Source organism: Pseudonaja textilis, chromosome 1 (genome assembly GCF_049901715.1).
Source record: "Pseudonaja textilis isolate UNSWEBS1 chromosome 1, rPseTex1.2, whole genome shotgun sequence".
Lineage (NCBI taxonomy): Eukaryota > Metazoa > Chordata > Lepidosauria > Squamata > Elapidae > Pseudonaja > Pseudonaja textilis.
Window position 1 is genome coordinate 16,568,309 of NC_141990.1, and position 20,904 is coordinate 16,589,212.

A 20,904-nucleotide genomic window follows, 5' to 3' on the forward strand; every position below is an offset into this window, starting at 1 on the left:
AGCCATAGAAAAGCTTTTTACAGTTTTATATTTTACAGTTTGAAAAGCCTTCTCAAACATTTGGCAAATCCTTAGTGATGAGGATATGGATTTGTGAAAATAGAACAAAAATGATATAATAAAGGTTTTGGTATCTTGGTGCTATGGTGTTCAAAGTCTTAATACGGGTAATACTTAAGACTTCAGTGGAACAAACTAATTAATCAAAATTTCTTTTCATAAATGTTCAGGAATTCAGTTCCTTAAACAAATGGCAAAAAATACCTCTCTGTAAAAGGAGAAAACAAAGGGTTGGGTTGTTGTTTTTTACTTCAAGTAGTAACCAGAATCTAGTACTATCTCTGATCAATAGAAAAACCCCAGAATAAGATAAAAATCCCACTGTATTTCTATATCTTAGTTGGCTGCTTCTTTCCTTCAGTTTTTAAAAATATCCTACTAGCTACTGTATACTCTGTAAAATAGCGGGAGACAGGATGGTTGCACATATGCAACCTAATCCTACACACGTGCAAATAAAGCTTTTTGCACTTGCCTGCCGCTGGCACGGCTCTAGTTCCCAACAGGCCGCCGACCAGAACTCATTAATCACCTGGGGGGGTCGGGACCTCTACTGTAAAAGAACTGAACCTGTGATGCTTAAATTAGGTCAAATTAAATTAATGTGCTATACAGAATTAAAGAATATGTTGGTATTTAATAAACCATGGTTTGCCAGGATATGTTAGCCAGTGTCCTTTCCTCCTTTTCCCCTCCATGCTACGAACAGAAAATCAAATACTGTACAGTCCCAAAGGTGCTTATTTTTGAAGAGGCAATTGGACTTTTTAAATTTTTTCCCGCTTCTTATCGAAGCTTTTTCAGCTCTTGGGGAAAAAAGTACCTTTGGGACAACCATGACTTGAATTACTGAGAATCTCCATATTCTGCAATATTTTTATTTTTTCATCTTATTCCATCTGAATTGAATCACATGTAAATGTTGTGATAGCCATGATCTTGGGCAATATTTGACTCAAACCTAGGTTGGAGTTTACAGTTAATTTGCTGATTACACTAGATAGCATATAGAATAGATTGTGCTAGATTTTAGCCCTGCTGATATCATGAGGTTAAACTGTGGTTAGCTTGTCCCAATTATTGTAATAAGACTAAAGTGAAACTTAGGCCAGATCCAATCAACTGCTCCTAAGGATATTTTTTTTAACTCCAGGAATATATGGCTCTTCTGTTGACATGTAAATACTGCATATAATCTATAATGTTGTACTGCAGTTTTCAGAGTGTCTCAATTACCAGCTATACATCAAACTTGTGATTTAGGCCTAATTTGAAGATACACAAATACTCATAATACCAATACGCATATTAGTTAAATCATTAATGACTTAAGAAATTTTTAAAAAAGCAGTACAAGACTTGTTTTGAAGTATTCAATAACTGGCATTTTATGTAGCTTTGCAACTAGTATGTCTTTTGCAGAAAATGCACATACAATGGATATATATTAATTATACTAAAACTAATACATCTGGCAAGCAAACGACTGAAAATAAGGGATGAAGTATTACCTTTGAGCAATTTGTCAGCAGAGATTACATTCTATTTTTCCTTTTCAAAGTATCCCTATTTTGCATAAGAAAATTTTTTGTGGAAATGTATTTGTAATTCATCATACAATTTATCCTCTTATTTGCAAAACATAGTAACTTTTGATTTTACATACTGTAAGATCTGGGAAATAGGACATTAATGTCTCATGTACGTAGTAGGGAACATGTTTTGAAAGATACCTGTTTATTCATATGATCAACTCTTATTATTAAATTAGAATGCATAAGGTCAAATTTAATTTTCCCAGACTGGATAGAGCTAAATGAAATAATCCACATTTCACTAAGCTAGAATTCTTTGAACATACAGAACTGTGGTTTGAACAAGGATTCTTGGACTTGTAAGAAGGCCTTTTCCAAATACTATCCACATCATGTTACTACTACAATATTTCTACATCATAAAATCATAAAATAATTGTGCATCAATCAGAATTTGTACTTCACATTCCAGCTGTTTTCTGATACTGGAGAATGGTATCAGCTTGGAGGCCTTCTGCAATGTAAAAAATTATGTCTCCAGGGCAATTATGTTTTTAAATTACAAACTTACACATACAACCCTGTTGTGGAATCAAGAGAGATTTTTAAATTTAACATATATTCCTCTATTAAACCTTTCTTTTATAATTAGCATTTAGAAGGAAAAGTACTGCTGTACTTTCCAAAAAATTCTCATTGACCAAAAACATGGGGATTTCTGGGCTAAGAGCTGTTTTTTTCTTTTTTCAAGGGGAAAAAATACTTTGTAGAAGCAATATGAAATAATAAAGAAAGAAAACAAATGCAGGCTGAGTAAAAGTTATTGGCTCAAACTGAATCTATCCTTGTCAGTAATCCGGAAATACTCCCTGGGTGTGAAATCGCAAAGCGGACACATTTCACAATTTCCACAGCATCTATTTGCATATGGTGATGTACAAACTCATTCCCAAAGTAATGCTTGTAAACCTTGCCAGTAAGAGAGAGCAATGGCAAACAGACTTTTCCCTTACATCATGCATTTCTTCAAAAAATACTACAAGTAGCAGCAATTAAAATGCATCACAACCATCCAGCTATATAGACTTTTCAAGTTATGGAAGTGGAAAGAATAATAACTGCCCAAATGTAAGTAGCCATCCATTTTATAAACATGGTTATGTTGGCTGTAGTATGAAGAACCAAAGAGAAGTTGATCCGGCCCTCAATGAAAAGCAGCCAAATTTTTGGCATCAGAGAAAGATAGGATTCTAAATAACCTATCATGCCTTTCTTCTGCTAAAAAAAATCCCTCAGCTGAACATGAATGTAAGAATAAAAGGGCATCTGTTAGTCACACAACATGCAAACCCCTGTCATGTCCATCTAGCTGCACTTTTAGTTTGTGGAGCTCTTCAATCTCTCGGTTGTGGCGTTCTGTTTTGTGGCGGACAAGCGACCGGTAGAAATGGATCGTGAAGACGACAAAGATGATCCCCACAGGAACCATAATTATAGTAGAGATGAGGGCCGCATGCCAGCCTGTGTGCTGGCTGGTCTTCTGGATAACAGTACTATCATTTCTCATCATGGAGTCCACTGGCAGAAATTTGATCCAGCATAGGAGGACAACTTCAGCAAGAAAGAGAAGGATGCCCAAAACGGTGGAAAAACCCCATGCCAACTCTATGTAGGGATGCATACGTTCATGGGGAGACTCACTGATAGAGTTCAGGTTGTGGATGTTACTCACTGCTTCCACATTAGGCAAGATGCAAGTGCTGATAAGTAGAGCAAAGAGATGGACAGCAACTAAGATGGTGGTACAAGCACTAAAGGCGATCAGCAGCATTTGGGGATACTGGTACTGCATCTCAAGCTGGACTTCAACCATTGCCACCTGCAAAATAACATGTTAAGAGATGAACAGGTTAAGGATAGATCATCGTGGAGAAAATGTATCTACCTAGTTGCTAAGAGTCAATACGGATCTCATGGCACATAACCAATCAATTTGGATTTAGATTGGGGTTCCACTGGAGAACTCAATTCCATAAGCATATTGCCAGGGCAGAAGGGAAGATAGTCAAATGAAAAGTCATCATCCACTTAATCTATCTTTTAAGCACCCATAAATCTAATTGTATTGAAATTTGTTTTAATCCATGACTGAGCTGCTAATATGGTTTTATGGTTTAGGAAGGAAGGTTCCTAAACAAGGGAAGGGAAGATGTACAGTAGAACATAACAGAAACCAAGACAAATGAATCCAAACAACAAGCTTATAGCTTCTGAGCACATGCAGTGAAAAGAGAACCCAGAATATACCCTAAATTTACATCTATGTGATAGTGATAGTTCTTAAAGTATTATAAAAGTACCTCCCAGCAAAGTAACTGGACATGCACGCTTTGTAATTTTTAACCAAAAAGAAAATTGACAAACAGGATGTGGAAGCAGTGGAATGGAGAAGTACATTATCATTTAAAAATGAGCATTTGCTTATCATAATTCTGCATGCAAAGTCTGGCTTTATGGTTAAATTGCAAACTTTTAATGTTCCTCTGGATACTTCTGATCACAGATTAGCTTTGTTACATCTGAATACAGGTAGTCCTCAACTTACAACAGTTTGTTTAGTGATCATTCATAGTTACAATGGCACTGAAAAAAGTGACTTAACCCATTTGTCACACTTACAACCGCTGCAGAATCCCAAGAGTCACATGATCAAAATTAAGATGCTTGTCAACTGGCTCGTATTTATGATGTTGCAATGTCCTGGGGTCATGTGATCACCTTTTCCAAGCTTCTGACCAGCAAAGTCAATGGGGAAGCCGGATTCACTTAACTGTTACTATGCTACTAACTTAACAACTGCAGTGATTCGCTTAACAACTGTGGCAAGAAAGGCCATTAAATGGGGCAGAACTCACTTAATAAATATCTCACTCAGCAACAGAAACTTTGGGCTCAGTTATGATTGTAAGTCAAGGTCTACCTGTATTAGAGAACCCAGTGAAGATCTCACTGAATTCAGTTCCACAGTAATAGTCGCAGATCACAAATCTGAAAAATTGTGATAGTCCAGCACAGAGGTGGTAGTTAGCAGGTTCTGACCAGTTCTGGAGAACCGGTACTGGAAATTTTGAGTAGTTTGGAGAACTGGCAGATACCACTTCTGACAGGCCCCGCCCCCATCTATTCTCTGCCTCCTGAGTCCCAGCTGATTGGCTGGGTCTTCTTTTGTTGCCCTGCACAGGAGAACGGAACTGGAAAGCAGGTTAGTGGAGGGGAGGAAATGGAGATTTTACAGTATCTTTCCCCTGCCACGCCCACCAAGCCAAGCGCCCATCAAGCCATGCCCACAGAACCGGTAGTAAAAAACTTTGAATCCCACCAATGGTCTAGCAGCTATAAAAACATACCATGGCAAATCCAGAGAGGAGGGCAGAGGTCCGGCTGGAAGCTTTCAACTTGGCTCGGCTCAGGTATAATTTCCTCCATGAAAGAGCCTGAACAGAGTGATGATTGGAGGTGACCAGCTCCAGATAACTACGACGGACCCAGTCCCGGTAATCCATGCCCTTGCTGGTGGGCTCAGCACAGCAGGTAGAAGATGGAGGGTCTACGGGGACATTTAACTCGGAACTCATGATGAAAGTCAAGCTACAGAAATTTTTAAAAATCCAACCATTAGCAACTGTTTATCAATAAAACATAAGCTAGGGTGATCAAACACCTACACAATGTTTTAGGCAAGGAGGATTAGTGCTTCTATAATTACTTTACATATCCTAATTTGTATACACATATATACATTCACTGATTGCAAGTGATTAAATAAAAGCATTTATTTAAAGAATTCCCAATACAACTTGCATGAATGTACTGACTAATGCATTTTAATGAAGCACAAGCATTTCAGACACAGGAGGCAGAAAAAAGCAAAACTAAAAACCAAAATAATATGGAAGGGAAATATGGAAAAGAGGTCAGCTGGCATGACAATTACAGAATTAAAATTAATACTTAGGAATGGGCCCAGGCTGGCAAGGGAAAGTCAATCTGTGTACCCTGAAATGGGAAGCTTTAGAACCAAATGAAAAGGAACTGCTAAAAAAGTATGATAAAAAGAGTACAAGTAAATGCACCCCTGAGGAGAGAGCAAAGCTAACGAATATGTAGTTATTATATTATACCATTAAAATGCTGGTAATTTGCAAAATCAATAATTTTCTGAAAGAAGGTGCTTCTGATGCATGTAGGAGTAGGAATTATTATTAAATAAAAATTTGACTTTTCTGAATATAGCCATTGTTCTCAAAGGCCATTTCCAGTATTGCTCTTTTACAATAGTGTTGTCATTGTTTGTCATTCCTCTTCATAATTAAAATCAGTTAAAATGAGGCAATAAAACACTGCATAAAACTATGTTGTTTACAGTTGTTTAAAGTCCTGGGAAGAAAAATGAAACAAAAGGTGAAACTGGGCAAGTTAGTTGATAGAAAGTGAAATAATGGAAAAAGCGCGTAAGAATATTGTAATTAGGCTAGCTGAATAGCATCCAGGTTGTCCTCAACTTACAGCAGTTAGTTTAGTGACTGTCCAAAATTACAATGGCACTGAAAAAAGAGAGTTATGAGCATTTTTCACATCTATGACTGTTGCAGCATCTCCATGGTCACGTGATTTACGGAAGCTTGACAACTGACTCCCATGTATGATGGTTGTCAATGGAAGTCAATGGGGAAGCCAAATTCAGCTAACACCTGTGTTAACAACTGTAGTGATTCACTTAACAAATGTTAAGAAAAGTTGTGAAATGGGGCAAAACTCACTTAACAATTTTTTCACTTAGCAACCTAAATTTTGGGCTCAATTGTGGTTGTAAATTGAGAACTACCTGTACAAGTATAAAGCGTCAATTTCCCCCCCACTTTCCAACAGTTGTTTTTACTTCTATTTTTAAAAAATGGGTTATACAACAATCCCCATTACATTCAGCAATGACTGATGTGGCAAAATGTACATTTTGTGCCTTGATTCCTCCTCACTCACTTTAGCTTCTTTCCCAGAAAATAGTGCTTGTTGAAGCTGCTTGATTGATAATTTTTTTATGTTTGTGTCGTTTAATGAATACTTATTTCTTCTGCTTTCAAATTTACCTTTTGGTCTGTCTACTTTGTCTATACAAGCATAAAAAGTGATAGATTTGCAGTTTCATTGGCAACAAACAATAGTATATTAAAGTAAATTTAAACAATACACTCATAACTATTGCCTTCAAGTACATTTTTCACTATTATGCACAAAATATAGTTTTATGGTCAAATGAAATAATACACAATACGTTTTGTAAAATAATAACGTAAGTTCATATTTGTAAAAAGTGCTTAAAAGCACGTATTGTAAATATTTCAAGTTCTTCCACCAGAATTTCCTGAAACTTCAATTTTGTTATGCATAAGAAAAATCAAATCAATACAATACAAATACAAAAATGAGAGCTGGAGAAGAAAGAAAAAGATAGAAGATAAACTTGTAACTTCTTCAGGAACCAAAAGGTATTTCTAGTTGGAAGAGAGAGAAAAGCAAGTAACAATTTAGTGCAAAACATAAATCCTGTATCTTTTATTTCAGGTAGTAATCCAGCCTGATAAATTATTATCTTCACTTAATTAATTAATCAACTTCTCCATTAAACTCTGGCATCGAGTTTGTCACATCCACCTGAAACTGATCTGAGATATACAGTATGATGCAACCACAATGTTGCAGAGTTCCTAGGAGGCTTGGGAAGCCGAGATAATTAGCTTGTTGGCTTAATTTAGGCTTCCCAGGAAATTTGGCAAAGACAATTTTGTAATTTCTTCGAAACTGCAGGATGGGATATTCCCATTTAAGGGAAATCGATGCGTCCTTCCATCTCCTGCTTGCTGGGATTTCCCCCAGGCACTTGGGGCTTGGCATCTTGTCTCCATTCCCCAGAGTTTCACCACAGGGCAGGTTGGTGGCCATCTGTGATTTTAATTCATCCATCTCCATGAAAAGAAATCACATCAGGGAAAGAATGGGGCCCCAACTGGTTGCTACTCTTTGAAGTCAGGTAATGGGAAGTCGAGCAAAGCAGTTCTATTTATTTATTTATTTTGTCAAGCGATTATAAGATAACACATATAAGTATAAACATAGTTATGAATACATGAAATGGATGCATGTAAGAAAAATAAAACAAATAAAAAAGAAACAATAGGACAGGGACAGTAGGCATATTGGTGTACTTATGCATGCCCCCTACAGACCTCTTAGGAAAGGGGTGAGGTCAATAGTAGACAGTCTAAGGTTAAAGTTTTTGGGGTTTGGGGAAGAAACCACAGAGTCAGGTAGAGTATTCCAGACATTGACCACTCTGTTGCTGAAGTCGTATTTCCCGCAATCAAGTTTGGTGCGGTTTACCTTGAGTATGTATCTATTGTGTGCTCTTGTGTTGTTATGGTTGAAGCTGAAGTATTTATTGACAGGTAGGACATTACAATGTATAACATTATACTTAGATCGGACCGAAGGCATCATAGTTCTAGGTTGTCTAGGTCTAGAACTTCAAGTCTGATGGCATAAGGTATTCTGCAACAAGTAGAGGAGTGGAGAACTCTTCTTGTGAAATATTTATAGACTTTCTCAACTGTATTAATATCAGATACATAATGCAGGTTCCAGACTGATGAGCTGTATTCAAGTATTGGTCTAGCAAATGTTTTGCATGCTCTAGTTAGTAGTGTGATATTACCAGAAAAAAAGCTATGTAGGATTAGGTTAACAACTCTTAATGCTTTTTTGGCTATGTAGTTACAGTAGGCTCTAGCACTTAGATCATTAGAGATGAGTATTCCAAGGTCTTTGACAGAGTTTGGATCAACAAGGTCTTGACTATTCAGCTTGTATTTTATTTGCTGATTTTTTTTTGCCAATATGTAAGTTATAAGAAGTTATAAGAGAGATGAAGCCAATGGCTATGTGGAAGCATCTTTATCTCTTAAACAACATTTTCTACAGATAATACCAAAAGTAATTGAGAGTCAGATGGTATACAAATTTAATAAATAATAATTAGAACAGAAGAAGAGTTCTGATGCAGCAGACCAAATACAGGTACTCCTCAACTTACGACCGTAAATGAGCCCAACATTTATGTTGCCAAGTGAGAAATTAGTTGAGTTGTGCCTCATTTTACGACTTTTCTTGCCACCTTCGTTAGTGAATAACTGCAGTTGTTCAATTAGTAACACCGTGGGTAAGTGAATCTGGCTTCCCCGTTGACTTTGCTTGTCAAAAGGTTGCAAAAGATGATCATATATCCCTGGTACACTGCAAACCATCATAAATCTGAGTCAGTTGTTAAGCATCCTGAATGTAAATCACATGACCACGGGGATGCTGCAACAGTCATAAGTATGAAAAATGGTCATAAGATACTTCTTTTCAGTGCGGTTGTAACTTCATATGGTCACTAAGCGAACTGTTGTTAGTCAGGGACTATCTGTATGCCTCTAGAAAAGTATCCGACTGTCCACTGCAACTCTCTAGATATTCCTGGGAGGTCCAAAATCAATTGCTTTCCCACCCAAATGTCACAACAAAGAACTGGTATTCAGTCTTTAAACATGGATTAGAACAGGGGTCTCCAACCATGGCAACTTTAAGACTTGTGGACTTCATCTTCCAGAATTCCTCAGCAAAGCAAGGCTGGCTGAAGAATTCTGCGAGGTGAAATCCACAAGTCTTAAAGTTGCCAAGGTTGGAGACCCCTGGATTAGATGATCTCTGTGGTCCCTTTCAACTTGATGCTTCTATGAAGCACTTAGCTATCATAAGCACAGGCATATCAATCTCTATCTTGTGCCTCTTTAAAACTTTGACCCTAAAGTAAAAGATTCTAATGTTTTAGTGTGTTTTCAAAATTTTCCCTGACGGAAAATCTTAAGATCATTTTGCACTGCCATTTAGTACATCTGTAGCAGAGGTGGTATTCAGCAGGTTCTGACCAGTTCTGGAGAACCTGTAGTGGAAATTTTGAGTAGTTTGGAGAACTGGCAAATACCACCTCTGACGGGAGATTTCATGGTATCCTTCCCCTGCCAAGCCCACTAGGCCATGCCCACAGAGCTGGTAGTAAAATTTTTTGAATCCCACCACTGATCTGTAGAGACTTGACTTACAAACATTCGTTTTGTCATCGTTTGTAGTTACAATGGCTACAACTTAGTTTTCACACTTACAACAGTTGTAGCATCCCATGGTCACGTGATGAAATTCAGGCGCTTCACAACTAGCATACACTTATGACAATTCCACTGTCCTAGGGTTCGTGTGACTAACCTAAGCAACCTTCCCAGCCAGCTTCTTACAAGCAAAGTCAACGGAGGAAGCCAGATTCACTTAACAACTGTATGATTCACTTAACTGCAGTGATTCATTTAACAGCTGTGACAAACAGGTCATAAAACTGGGTCACAACTGACGTCACAACTGGCTTGCTTAACAGAAAATCTGGGTTCAACTGTACTCATAAGTGAAGGACTATCTAGATCCAATACTTATTTTGAGAATGTGGAATCTAAACTTTGGTGACCAAATTTCCAAAGTAAAGGGAGAGTTTATGATTAAGTGAAACATGTTTTCTTACCTGGCTTTAGTGATCAGATATAACAACAGTCATGATCTAACACACAAGTGTAACCCCCCCCCAGTGGTGGGATTCAATTTTTTTTTTACTACCTGTTTCTGTGGGCGTGGCTTGGTGGGCATGGCAGGGGAAGGATACTATAAAATCTCCAGTCAGAGGTGGTATTTACCAGTTCTCTGAATTACTCAGAATTTCTGTACCGGTTCTCCAGAACTGGTCAGAACCTGCTAAATACCACCTCTGAAAAAAAAACCCTCCAAAACAGCAATTTTTCTGCTCAGAACTTGACAATCTCTCTTAACCTCCTTGGCTACCTTACCTTTCATCTGATTCTTTGCCGCTGTGTCTTGTTCCTTCTCAACCATACCCTTTTTTCTTTCATGGTTCCTGAGTCACACAGAGCAGCCAAACACACCCACAGTTTTGCAAGCCCTACAGGATATAAACATGGCTCTGAGTGAAATTATGCACTGTTGCATAATTTACTCTGAAAAACCGAAAGTGAGGCAAGAAAGATCCATACAAGAGAAACAGAGACAGCTTATTAAAACTTTAGATTTCTGGGTAAAACTTTCCAGTGTTCTTCTTCGTCGCCATTTTACTCCAGCTATGGAAAATCTCAAGTCACTTAGCAATACGATTCTGGAACAAAGACTATTGATCTCCATCTTGCATCACTGCGTACTGTTGAATATTTAAAAATGTGATGTTTGGTCCTAAATATATCAATATTTGACCCAAAGTTTCTAAATTAGTAATTCTCAAAGAAAACAGAGGATGTTAACATTCTCCAGCTGTTTCCTAAAAGAGGGTGGAGAGGAGCAAAAGAAAAAGAAGGAACTTGGTCTCTCCCTCCTTCCTGAGAAAATAAAGACAGAAACCTCTGAAAAACAGCATTTTAGGGAAACAAAATGTACAGTAAAAAGTATAGTTTTTCCTATACAAAATTAAATTGTTCACAATAAATCAATTATTTTTACAGGACAGCCCAGGACTTTAGTAACTTGAAGGATGCACTGCGACTGATTTTGCAGAATATAAAAATGCATTCCCAGAGGGGATGCAAAAAAATCCTATCGGCATTCCAACTTAGAGTTATGACTCTGTTTCCCCCCCTTATTTAAGAGGCCACTGTGCAAGAATAACTTTGTACTCAGTCACAGGCAGAGGTGGTATTCAGCAGGTTCTGACCAGTTCTGGAGAACCGGTACTGGAAATTTTGAGTAGTTTGGAGAACTGGCAAATACCACCTCTGACTGGCCCCACCCCCATCTATTCTCTGCCTCCCGAGTCCCAGCTGATCTGCTGGGTCTTCTTTTGTTGCCATGCATAGGAGAACGGAGCTGGAAAGCAGGTTAGTAGGGTGGGGAGGGAATGGGATTTGCAATAACCTTCCCCCAGGAGTGGGGAGGGAATGGAGATTTTACAATATCCTTCCCCTGCCACTGCCCACCAAACCATGCCACACTCACCAAGCCACATCCACAGAACTGGTAGTAAAAAAATTGAATCCCACCACTGGTCACAGGCCACTTATAGCAATAGAATAGCACTTAGACTTATATACTGCTTTCCAGTGCTTTACAGCTCTAAGCGGTTTACAGCGTCAGCATATCGCCCCCAACAATCTGGGTCCTCATTTTACCTCATACTCAGAAGGATGGAAGGCTGAGTCAACCTTGAGCCTGGTGGGATTCGAACTGCCAAATTTCAGGCAGCCGGCAGTCAGTCCTAGGCCAGGCATTCCTTTATTCAACTAAAGTAAATTTAAAATATTTCACCCAAATAAACCACCCGGTTTGATCTATTTGTACTATCAGAAATCTATCAAATGGGATGTCAGAAATTTTTGTCTTTGGAAATTTCCATTGATTCCAGTGAAAGTACTTGGCGTTCGACCACATCTGGATCCAACGGACAATAAAGACAATAATGTCAAATGCTAATATAAAACAGATCCTTGAGGCACCCTTTTGAGTCAGAGCCAGGCTCATTGCAAGCCATTTTTTACTGGCTGATTTGGAGCTTAGCTGCTATTACTACCCAAGCCACTGTTCTGAGTCTGTATCACACCATTCAACCAACAAGTGACTGGTGTGCCACGATCTTCTGGCAATTTGCAAGGCTGCAAGCACAGTTTCTAGGTCACTTATATACTCTGCTGACTAGGATTCTGCATCTTGCTGTTGTGTCACTTTCTCTTCTCATTTTAAACAAAGAGAAATGGAAATCAGCCACAAGGACCGCCTACATTTTACAGCCACACTCACCCAGAATACACAACTGTATCTATTAAAGGGCTGGTGTTTGCATTTAACCAATACATGGCTTAGTATATAGGGAAGCCTGGTTTGCTTAGTTGAAGATTCAAAGAATCGAGTTACAGTAAGCTGGAAAATTCAATAGCTCCCGGTTAGAATATAACCAGCAGCTGCCAACATCTAAGTCAGAAGTTGATGGTTCAGATAGGAAGAAATGCTTAAAGAAAGCAACAACATACAATGTAAGCAATTCCATTCCCAGAAAGGTAGTTTAATAAACTGGGAGCCACAAGAGAAATGGACTTGATTGTAATTTCCCCCTGTCTTTCCTCATCTCTAATACCTTCAATCCTTGATCAATCCTTGACCATTTGTCTAATGACAGTTTGAAAAAAATAATAGCCTCGGACTTCATGGTCTGTAAAGTACTTCAACTGTCACAAAACACTGCCCTACCCCCCCGGTCACATGATCGCAATTTGGATGCTTGACAAACTGGCTCGCATGACCTGTGGTCCAGAGTCATATAATTGCAAATTGCAATTCTCTTTTTTGTCAGTTTCTTGTTAAAAATGCCACTGAAGAAAGTTAATTTGTACTTAAAACCATATGAATTGATTAAAGATTGCAAGGTGACTTGACTTACGACTGTGTAAAAATAGTTGTAAAATCAGGTTGGTTCCATGCTGACTCAACTTATCATACAATGACCTGTGACAGAAATTCCAGTCCCTTTTGTGGTTTTAAGTCATAGAGAATCTGTAGTAGTATCAATTATAATGTAAATGACACTATAGTTGTTATTAATTAAAATGCTGCAGAACAGCCAGGCTCGTATGGCAGCCACTGAACACTTTAGTGAATCTAAATTAAAACATTATACAAGTAAGATTCTGTTATGTTTCAGTTGGAAATGAATACTCAAAGTGTAATTTCCAATTACGGGATTGCTACAATCCCATACCTGATTAGGTGTCTTGGCACCAAAATGTTTCTGTACCTCTTTGCCCAACTGTGAAGCAACAGTATCCCTTGAGAAGTCTAGAAGACTCAAGGTCCTTTCCAACTCTTATTCTGTTATTCTGTTTGTTTCTCTGAAAAAAACCCCATCAGTATCTCAAGGGATAATGCTAGTTTTTTTTTCCAGAGAAACAAACAGAATAAGGGACCTTGGAGGTCTTCTAGTTCAGTGGTCACCAACCAGTGGGCTGGGGAACACTGGTGGTTCATGATAAAATTTGGGTGGTCCACGGAAAAATGCCACCCCCAAAGCAACTAAATCAGGCTACGTGGGAACACAAGGCTTGCAAACAACACGAGGTAGTGAGGGGAAGGGGAAAGGGTGGAGTGGGGGAACTTGCCCCACTCGCCTCGCCTGACCACCGGCTGCTTCTTTCCACTTCTTTCTTCTTCTGCTTTTGGCTGCAAGCAAGGAAAGCAGCAAAATAGTCTTTCTTTCTCTCCCCCAAACTCCACCAGAAATGAGTCTTTGGGATCCTGTAAGGCAGGGGTCGCCAACCTTTTGGATCTCAGGGATCACCAAACTCATATTTTTAAATCCTGAGGACCACTAATATGATTTTTTTTAAAAAGGCTAATATATTTAATATAATTTTTTAATGTTACATATAAATATATAAATATACAAACACACACACACACAGAAGCCTGATGATGGCAGATGAGATTCTGCCGAAACGTTGCTACAACTTTAAAAGCACAACTACAATGACGTGGAAAAATACCAGAACAATATGTTTTCTTAAGTTTTACATGCATGGTATTCGGCTTTATTTGGGTATTTTCCCACGTCATTGTAGTTGTGCTTTTAAAGTTGTAGCAACATTTCGGCAGAATCTCATCTGCCATCATCAGGCTTCTGTATTGTGTTCGTCTGTGAGTCAGACTTTTTTATATACACACACATATATATACACACACACACACACACACACATATATATATAAACACACACACACACACACACACACACACCCACCCACTTATTTAATTATCATTATGCTTAATGATAACAAAATAAAACTTTCAGGGCTGAAGCCTCCCCCCACCTGGCACAGAAGAGACAGAAGGGTGGGTGGGCGGGTGTTTCTCTGAGCTGAGGGGCCTGGGGCAACTGCCCGTGGGAGAAACAGAGGCAGAAAGGGGCCTTTGTTCTCCTTGGGGGGCAGCGCCCCTTGGCTGCCACTCCAGGGGCTTCTCAGCAGGCATCTGCCTGCAGCAGGACTGCCGCTCTTGGTGATTAATTGGGGGAGGGGAGGGGGAGAAAGTGGGAGCTCCTTTCAGATCCCGGGTGGAGGATCGAGAGGCTCAGATCTGCAGCCGAGGAAAAGCTGGAGGGGGGAGGTGGCTCTTCCAGCGTCACCTGGAGACAGGCAAGGAAAGGTGTCCCGGGGGGCACTTCGCTCGCTTTAGCACTTCGCTGCCAAACCCAGCCATAGCCAGTGATTTTTTGGCGGGGGGGGGGGGAGAGAAAGCATCTCTCGCATTACCAGGGGCGGAAAGGAGAGGAAACAAAGCTCACTCTTTCACTGAGACCTACAAAACGCCAATCTACCGTGTCCCAGGAGTTCTTCGAAATCATCAAACGCTCCCACTTGCAGTTCCCGTGCCTCCCGGCTCAGGTCCCTGAGATGCACGCTCCCACACCCGGCGGCGGCGGCAACAGCACTCCCCTCCCCCAGCGCCCGCTGTCAGCTCTTCCCCATTAATTCTCTAGCTTTGAATTGCTCCCGACTCTCTCTCTTTCCTCCCCCCGCCCCACCCCTCGTGCAGGCAGGAAAGGAAAGGGAGACGGAGCCGTGCACAGCTGTCCCCTTTTCCAGCCCTTACTGCCTCTCCCAACATCGAAGCCTCGGAAACGCAGGCAAAGCCGCCGCAGCAGTAGCGCCCTGAGTTGCTTGCTTCTCCACTACTGCTTCCTCCTCCTCCTCCTCCAGCACCACTTCCTTCTCTGGGTAGGGCGATTCTTAACTAACCGAGCATGCTAAGGCACCTCAGGGCGCTCCCGCTGTTTGGAAGCTGAAACAGCATTTGTTGTGTGAGCAAGGAGACAGCAAGGAGCCTGGGCATGGCTTAGCTCAACTGTTCTGTACTAAAACTGCTTGGTGCTATAAAACTAAAATTGAAACTCCTCTCCTCTGCTTGTGTTTTGCATTTGGAAAAAATTCTTTTCAGGTGGGCAGGGGGAGTAGAACGTCTTAGCATCAGAGCGTGTTAATAATAATATACAACATACTAAAGCTCTGATGGTTATTTTGAAAATCCTTTCTTAATGAGCACCTAGAAGCCAAGAGGAATATGTGCGAAATTTCAATTTTGTAGGCTTTACGGTTCTGGAGATTTTGTGATGATGCGGGAGTGGTATTTCGCTTTTATATATATATAAAAATAAAAACAAAACAATAAAAAATATCCACAAAACAAATAAACAGCAGCTGTGAACTAATAGTAAAGTCAAATAACAGGGCCCATAATGCTTTCCAAGCTCCGGGCCCTGGTACATAGCCAGGTTATTTAAACTTTGGGAAAAGCCAACAGGGTTGGGACCATTTTATTTCCCGAAGGGAGAATATTCCATTAGGCAGGGGCTGCAGCAGAAAAAGGGCATTTTCTAGTTCCCATCAGTCAACACTCTGTGGCTGACAGGTTCTGCAGCATACCCAATCCGTTGGGACTGGATTGAACAGATAGAATTCTTGGAAAAACCCTTCCAGTAACCCATCAGCGTTGGTTCCAGATTCCTGCCTCCAATACCAGTCTTATTCTAACGTCTTCACAGGATGCTTCCCATGTGCAGGATTATTTTTGTTTTGACACAATTCATTTATTCAGATGAGGCAACTACTCCAGGATTTACATAGCTGGACTGCAAATATCTGGCCATTAGGTGACCAAGAAGAGAATTCTGCATCATTTTGCCACCATCGTGTACCCCCACTGAAAGTTTGTAACTCCATGCAAATAAATTAATTTATTCCAGTGTCTCACTCCTGAGAATACTATGTGGACAATCCAGAAAATAAATCAGTGGATCATCAACCACATCAACCCCAAGTTCTTATTCAAGGCACAAATGCATCCTGCTCTGGACACATTATATGAAGAACCAGCTCTCTGGAGAGGCTCCAATGCTGAGAAAGGTGGAAAAAAAGAATAATACAACCAGCAGCAACATGGGTGGACTCAATTATGATAATGAGTGCACCATTTGAAAGACCAGGTTAGGAAAGACTGTCATGGAGAAAATCTATCTATGCGGTTGCCAGAAGTCACCATGGACGATGGCACATAATCATCTCAAACAAACCACTTTTTTTCTTGCTAGGTATATACACCAATCAATATGCTCCCCACATATAGCTATGGAAATTACTCCAGTACACAGATGCAAATAATCAAGTAATAAATAGATTCTTGTGTTTCCACCTTTCTCTGGTGGAGTTATTGTGATTAATATTACCTTCTGCTTTTAGCTTTCTCTTCCTGTGTTGTAAATTCTTGCATTGGACTCCTTATCCTGTCGATACCAGAGCACTTCTGGGTGGGGCATCTTGCTGTGTGTGCAAACGTTTTCACAACATGCTGATTTCATGCAGAGAAGATGATGTTCCTTACAACTTAATGATCAAGCATGCTAAGTCTGTACTGACCTGCCTAAGAATAAATCTCAAAAAGCAATTTTCTCACTTTTATGCTATCCAAAAACCAGCAAACAAGAAAACAAAATAAGAGAGAGACAGAGAGAGAGAATATTTAATGCAATGCTTATATGTTGAATTGGAAGACGAATAATACATACTGAGCAAAAGGTATATAAAAAACATGCAGACACACATATACGCACACATATTCCATATACTCCTGCCTGAAAATATATTCTTTTCCATTAAAACTACAGCACCTTTCCCCAGTCTGGATTGGATAACTACTCCATCCTCCCTTAGCAGCTAATGTCACCCTATATATTTTATCAGAAACCCTTTGGGGGGAGCCTGATCCAGCTAAAACAAGATTTTTTTTAGAGATTTCAGTAGAAAATGTCTGAGTATCTCATCTGGAGTATTAATCACTTACCTACTGAAATCCATAATTCTCAAACAGAGCTCACATCTACATTGTGTTGGCCTGATCTTCTGAGAATTTTCAAGCATACACGTGCGCATACCCTATACCAAGAAGAGAGGGGCTCCTGTTCTTCTAGCTTTTAAAAGGTACTCCAGATACTTCCTGCCACTGGGAGCTGCTTCTTTGCTTCAAGCCCATTTTTGATGCTGACCCTCAGCTGGTTCCTATTGCAAATGCTGAATATTCTTAACATTCCCCACTCAATATTGCTTCCTCATTGCCTATTTCAGATAGCAAGCTTTTAGCACATATGGACTGTTCCTTTTGCCTAGAAAACTTTATAAAGCAGTATGGTATATTACTGACGCTTAGAAATGACAGAAAAATATGTTCATATGTATAAGTATACAGCAATGTAGTCTTAGAGATTAGAAATGAGAAGGTTACAATCTTATGGTAAACTCTGAGGTGGAAGTAAATAGCATGTTGGCAATAAGCCAGAACTCTGCAAATTCAAACCCACTTTTTTCCCATAGAGTTGAAAAGAATTTGATCTGAATCCTTCACAATCAAGATAGGCAATACTGGATTGCTGCCACAAAATACACGAACTGTGGTCCTCTACTCCTGCAACCATACAGTATATATTTAAGATTTTGGGGAGTAGAATGGTTTTATAGATTTATGGGAGATAAGGGTTGAAAGGGACATTAGTGATCATTTAGTCCAACCCTCTGCCTAATGCAGGAATCCACGATAACACTACAGTATAACTTCTCCCACCTACCCCATCTTTTAAAGAGCGACAGCTGTATTTGCACAATATATTAAGCTTGCTTGGTGTAAACTTTTGTTAAGTTCTCTGTACTTTAATATGTTCTGTATCTCCAGTCTAGTTAATTGTCTTCTGCAAACCCAGAAAATGAATTCAATAGCAGATTAAGAATACTGTGAAAATGCCTTTACTTATTTAACAAATTGTGGAAGCAGTAACTTGAAAAGTATTCCCAGAAAGCAGCAGGCAAGGCAATATATATATTTAATACATATATACATATACATATACATAGTTGTATATATATATTTATATATATACATGTATTTATATATATATAAAGTTGTAGCAACGTTTCGGCAGAATCTCATCTGCCATCATCAGGCTTCTGTATTATGTTAGTCTGTATTGAACACAACACAATTGAGATTCTGCCAAAACGTTGCTACAACTTTAAAAACACAACTATAATGATGTGGGAAAATACCCGAATAAAGCTGAATACCATATATGTGTGTGTGTGTGTGTGTGTGTGTGTGTATACACACACAAGAGTAGTTTATTATCAATTATTATTTGTTGCATTACAATAGAAATAACGTTAATGGCAGGCCGACCTCTAGACACAAGCTTACAGTTCAGATTTTATGACTCCGTTTGCAGAACACCGTTCCTAGTTTAACCTCTTTCCACACAACACACTGAACACAAATGGGTTATGGATTCGCAGCATCCACCAAGCCAGGGGTCTCCAACCATGGCAACCCAGCAAAGCTGGCTGGGGAATTCTGGGAGTTGAAGTCCGCCAGGCTTAAAGTTGCCAAGGCTTAGAGTTGCCAAGGTTTGAGACCGCTGCACTAAGCCACGAAACACAAAAGCAGGCTTAATGCTAATCCAAGTTGAGCGTATTTTGCCGTCTGCCAAGTCTTTACTTCAGCTGGTTAAACGTGTCCGGCGAACAGGAGGACCTCGATGCAAAGAGGAGGAAGCTCTTCTGAATCCTCCCACGCCTTGCCAAAGCCTCACTTTTTTTGCATCGTGGCGGACAGAGCCTCCCACCCACTCTTAACTACCTCTTTATGCATCTATGAATATGCGAATATGCAAAGTAGCCAAGGCACCCATCAACACCAGACACCCCCCCCCCACGCCCAACGCCGACTTACCCCATGGACTACGGGCGGCGGCGGCTACAGGAACGCCAGTGCCGTCGCCTGCGGTGCTGCCAAGGCAACGCCAAGGCCTTGTCACGTGACCTCGCGATAGTAGCAAACATGTGACGGAGGGCATCCTTCGTTTTTCCTTCTCCAGCTTAGCGTTTTTCTCCCGCTGAGCCGTTTGGGGGAATGAGATGGCGGGAGGGGCCTCGTGCTCTTTTCTGCGTTGCAAATATTTCTTTTTTCTTTTTTAACTGGGAAATAAGTTCGTTTTGAGCCGGTTTTTACCCCCAGTTGGACCTGAATATTTTGAGTTTTTCGAGCATCTGTCCTTTTTTCTCAGTGAACAGGCAAGTTTTTTTCCCCCCCTCACTGCCTTAACCAGCAAATGTTCCGCCCTTTTTCTAAGAAAAGTGGGAGGTTTTTCACTTGCTTTCTAAAGATACGGGCCTTATATTATTAATCTGAGCATGTGGAAAATGCATCTCCTTTCGAATTTGGAATAAAAAAGATGGACTCTAACCTAAAATTAGTCCCGAAGCAATAACGTTCCCTCCCCCTCAAACCAATCAGTCAATATTTATTTAATCCAATCTCAACAACAGAGTCTTATTTTTTGGGAGCTTGGCACAACTATTTAAAAATTGGCATGAACTGGTCTCCAAAGATGTCTGTTCGCAAGTAACGCCATTTATTTTGCTTTTTCAAAGAACATGTCTCTAAAGGTTCATAGCTAATTCTGTCTCAAAGGAACCCAGTTCTGGCTTGAACATATTTATTTACATATAAACTATACTCAACATTCAACTTAGGTAGTTGGCCTATTAAGGCTGCAGAAAAGCATTTGATTTCTCCATAGTGCAGAAAGGAATAACTTCCTGATCAGTTTCTATATCAACACACATCTATGAGTCACAAAACAATTTCATCAGACATGAATCAGTTACACTAGGATGTGCTCTGTTGCAAAGTTAAAATCTTTATTAGAATGTTTTATCTGTATAACTTTAGATTATGATTTTGTAGATGAATCAAGTAAAATAGGAGAGAAGCTTCTATTTTTGCATGGGCCTCAGCTGCAAAATTCACACGTTAGGTGAAATTATGTTTTTTACCATTTTTTATTTTGACAGTCCATGTATATAAACAGTTGATTTACCACTCTAGGAATGCTGCAACTGTATTTCAAGACGGAAGACCCACTTAAAGATTATACCAAAATTAAAAACTGAGAATGAAATGTTTTGAGTATCTTTTTTCACACACTGATCAGCCAGATAAAGCTGGAAACTCAAGAACTGTTATTTCCTAACTGCTCAAATGTATAGTGCAGTGAATATGGAAGATTTATTTATCTTAAATGGCT

The 20,904-nt window shown here is 39.6% G+C and overlaps 1 protein-coding gene across 2 annotated transcripts; it reads right to left on the reverse strand.

Annotated features, from left to right (window-relative positions):
- Positions 1 to 677: 677 nt before the first annotated feature.
- Positions 678 to 19,720, reverse strand: ORAI2 (ORAI calcium release-activated calcium modulator 2). Of its 2 annotated transcripts, XM_087926710.1 has the most exons (5): positions 19,548 to 19,684; positions 17,002 to 17,095; positions 5,003 to 5,243; positions 2,938 to 3,474; positions 678 to 2,854 (listed from the first exon to the last, which is right to left on the reverse strand). In XM_087926710.1, exons 1-5 carry the CDS (start codon positions 19,669 to 19,671, stop codon positions 2,846 to 2,848), a joined length of 1,005 nt encoding a protein of 334 aa, XP_087782836.1. In that variant the 5' UTR covers positions 19,672 to 19,684; the 3' UTR covers positions 678 to 2,845. The 2 variants fall into 2 exon arrangements, with proteins under 2 accessions (XP_087782836.1, XP_087782842.1); XM_087926716.1 differs by having other exon boundaries at positions 678 to 3,474; positions 19,548 to 19,720.
- Between the last annotated feature and the right edge of the window lie 1,184 nt (positions 19,721 to 20,904).

What these genes read in the sequence shown, in the direction of transcription:
- ORAI2 (XM_087926716.1), bottom strand. Translation starts at nt 19,671, where the DNA reads ATGCCCTCCGTCACATGTTTGCTACTATCGCGAGGTCACGTGACAAGG. An exon ending in CGCCGCCCGTAGTCCATGGG is followed by an intron (nt 17,096 to 19,547) that starts GTAAGTCGGCGT and finishes TTGCACACACAG; the next exon opens with CAAGATGCCCCACCCAGAAG. An exon ending in GAGAAAGCTAAAAGCAGAAG is followed by an intron (nt 5,244 to 17,001) that starts GTAATATTAATC and finishes AAATTTCTGTAG; the next exon opens with CTTGACTTTCATCATGAGTT.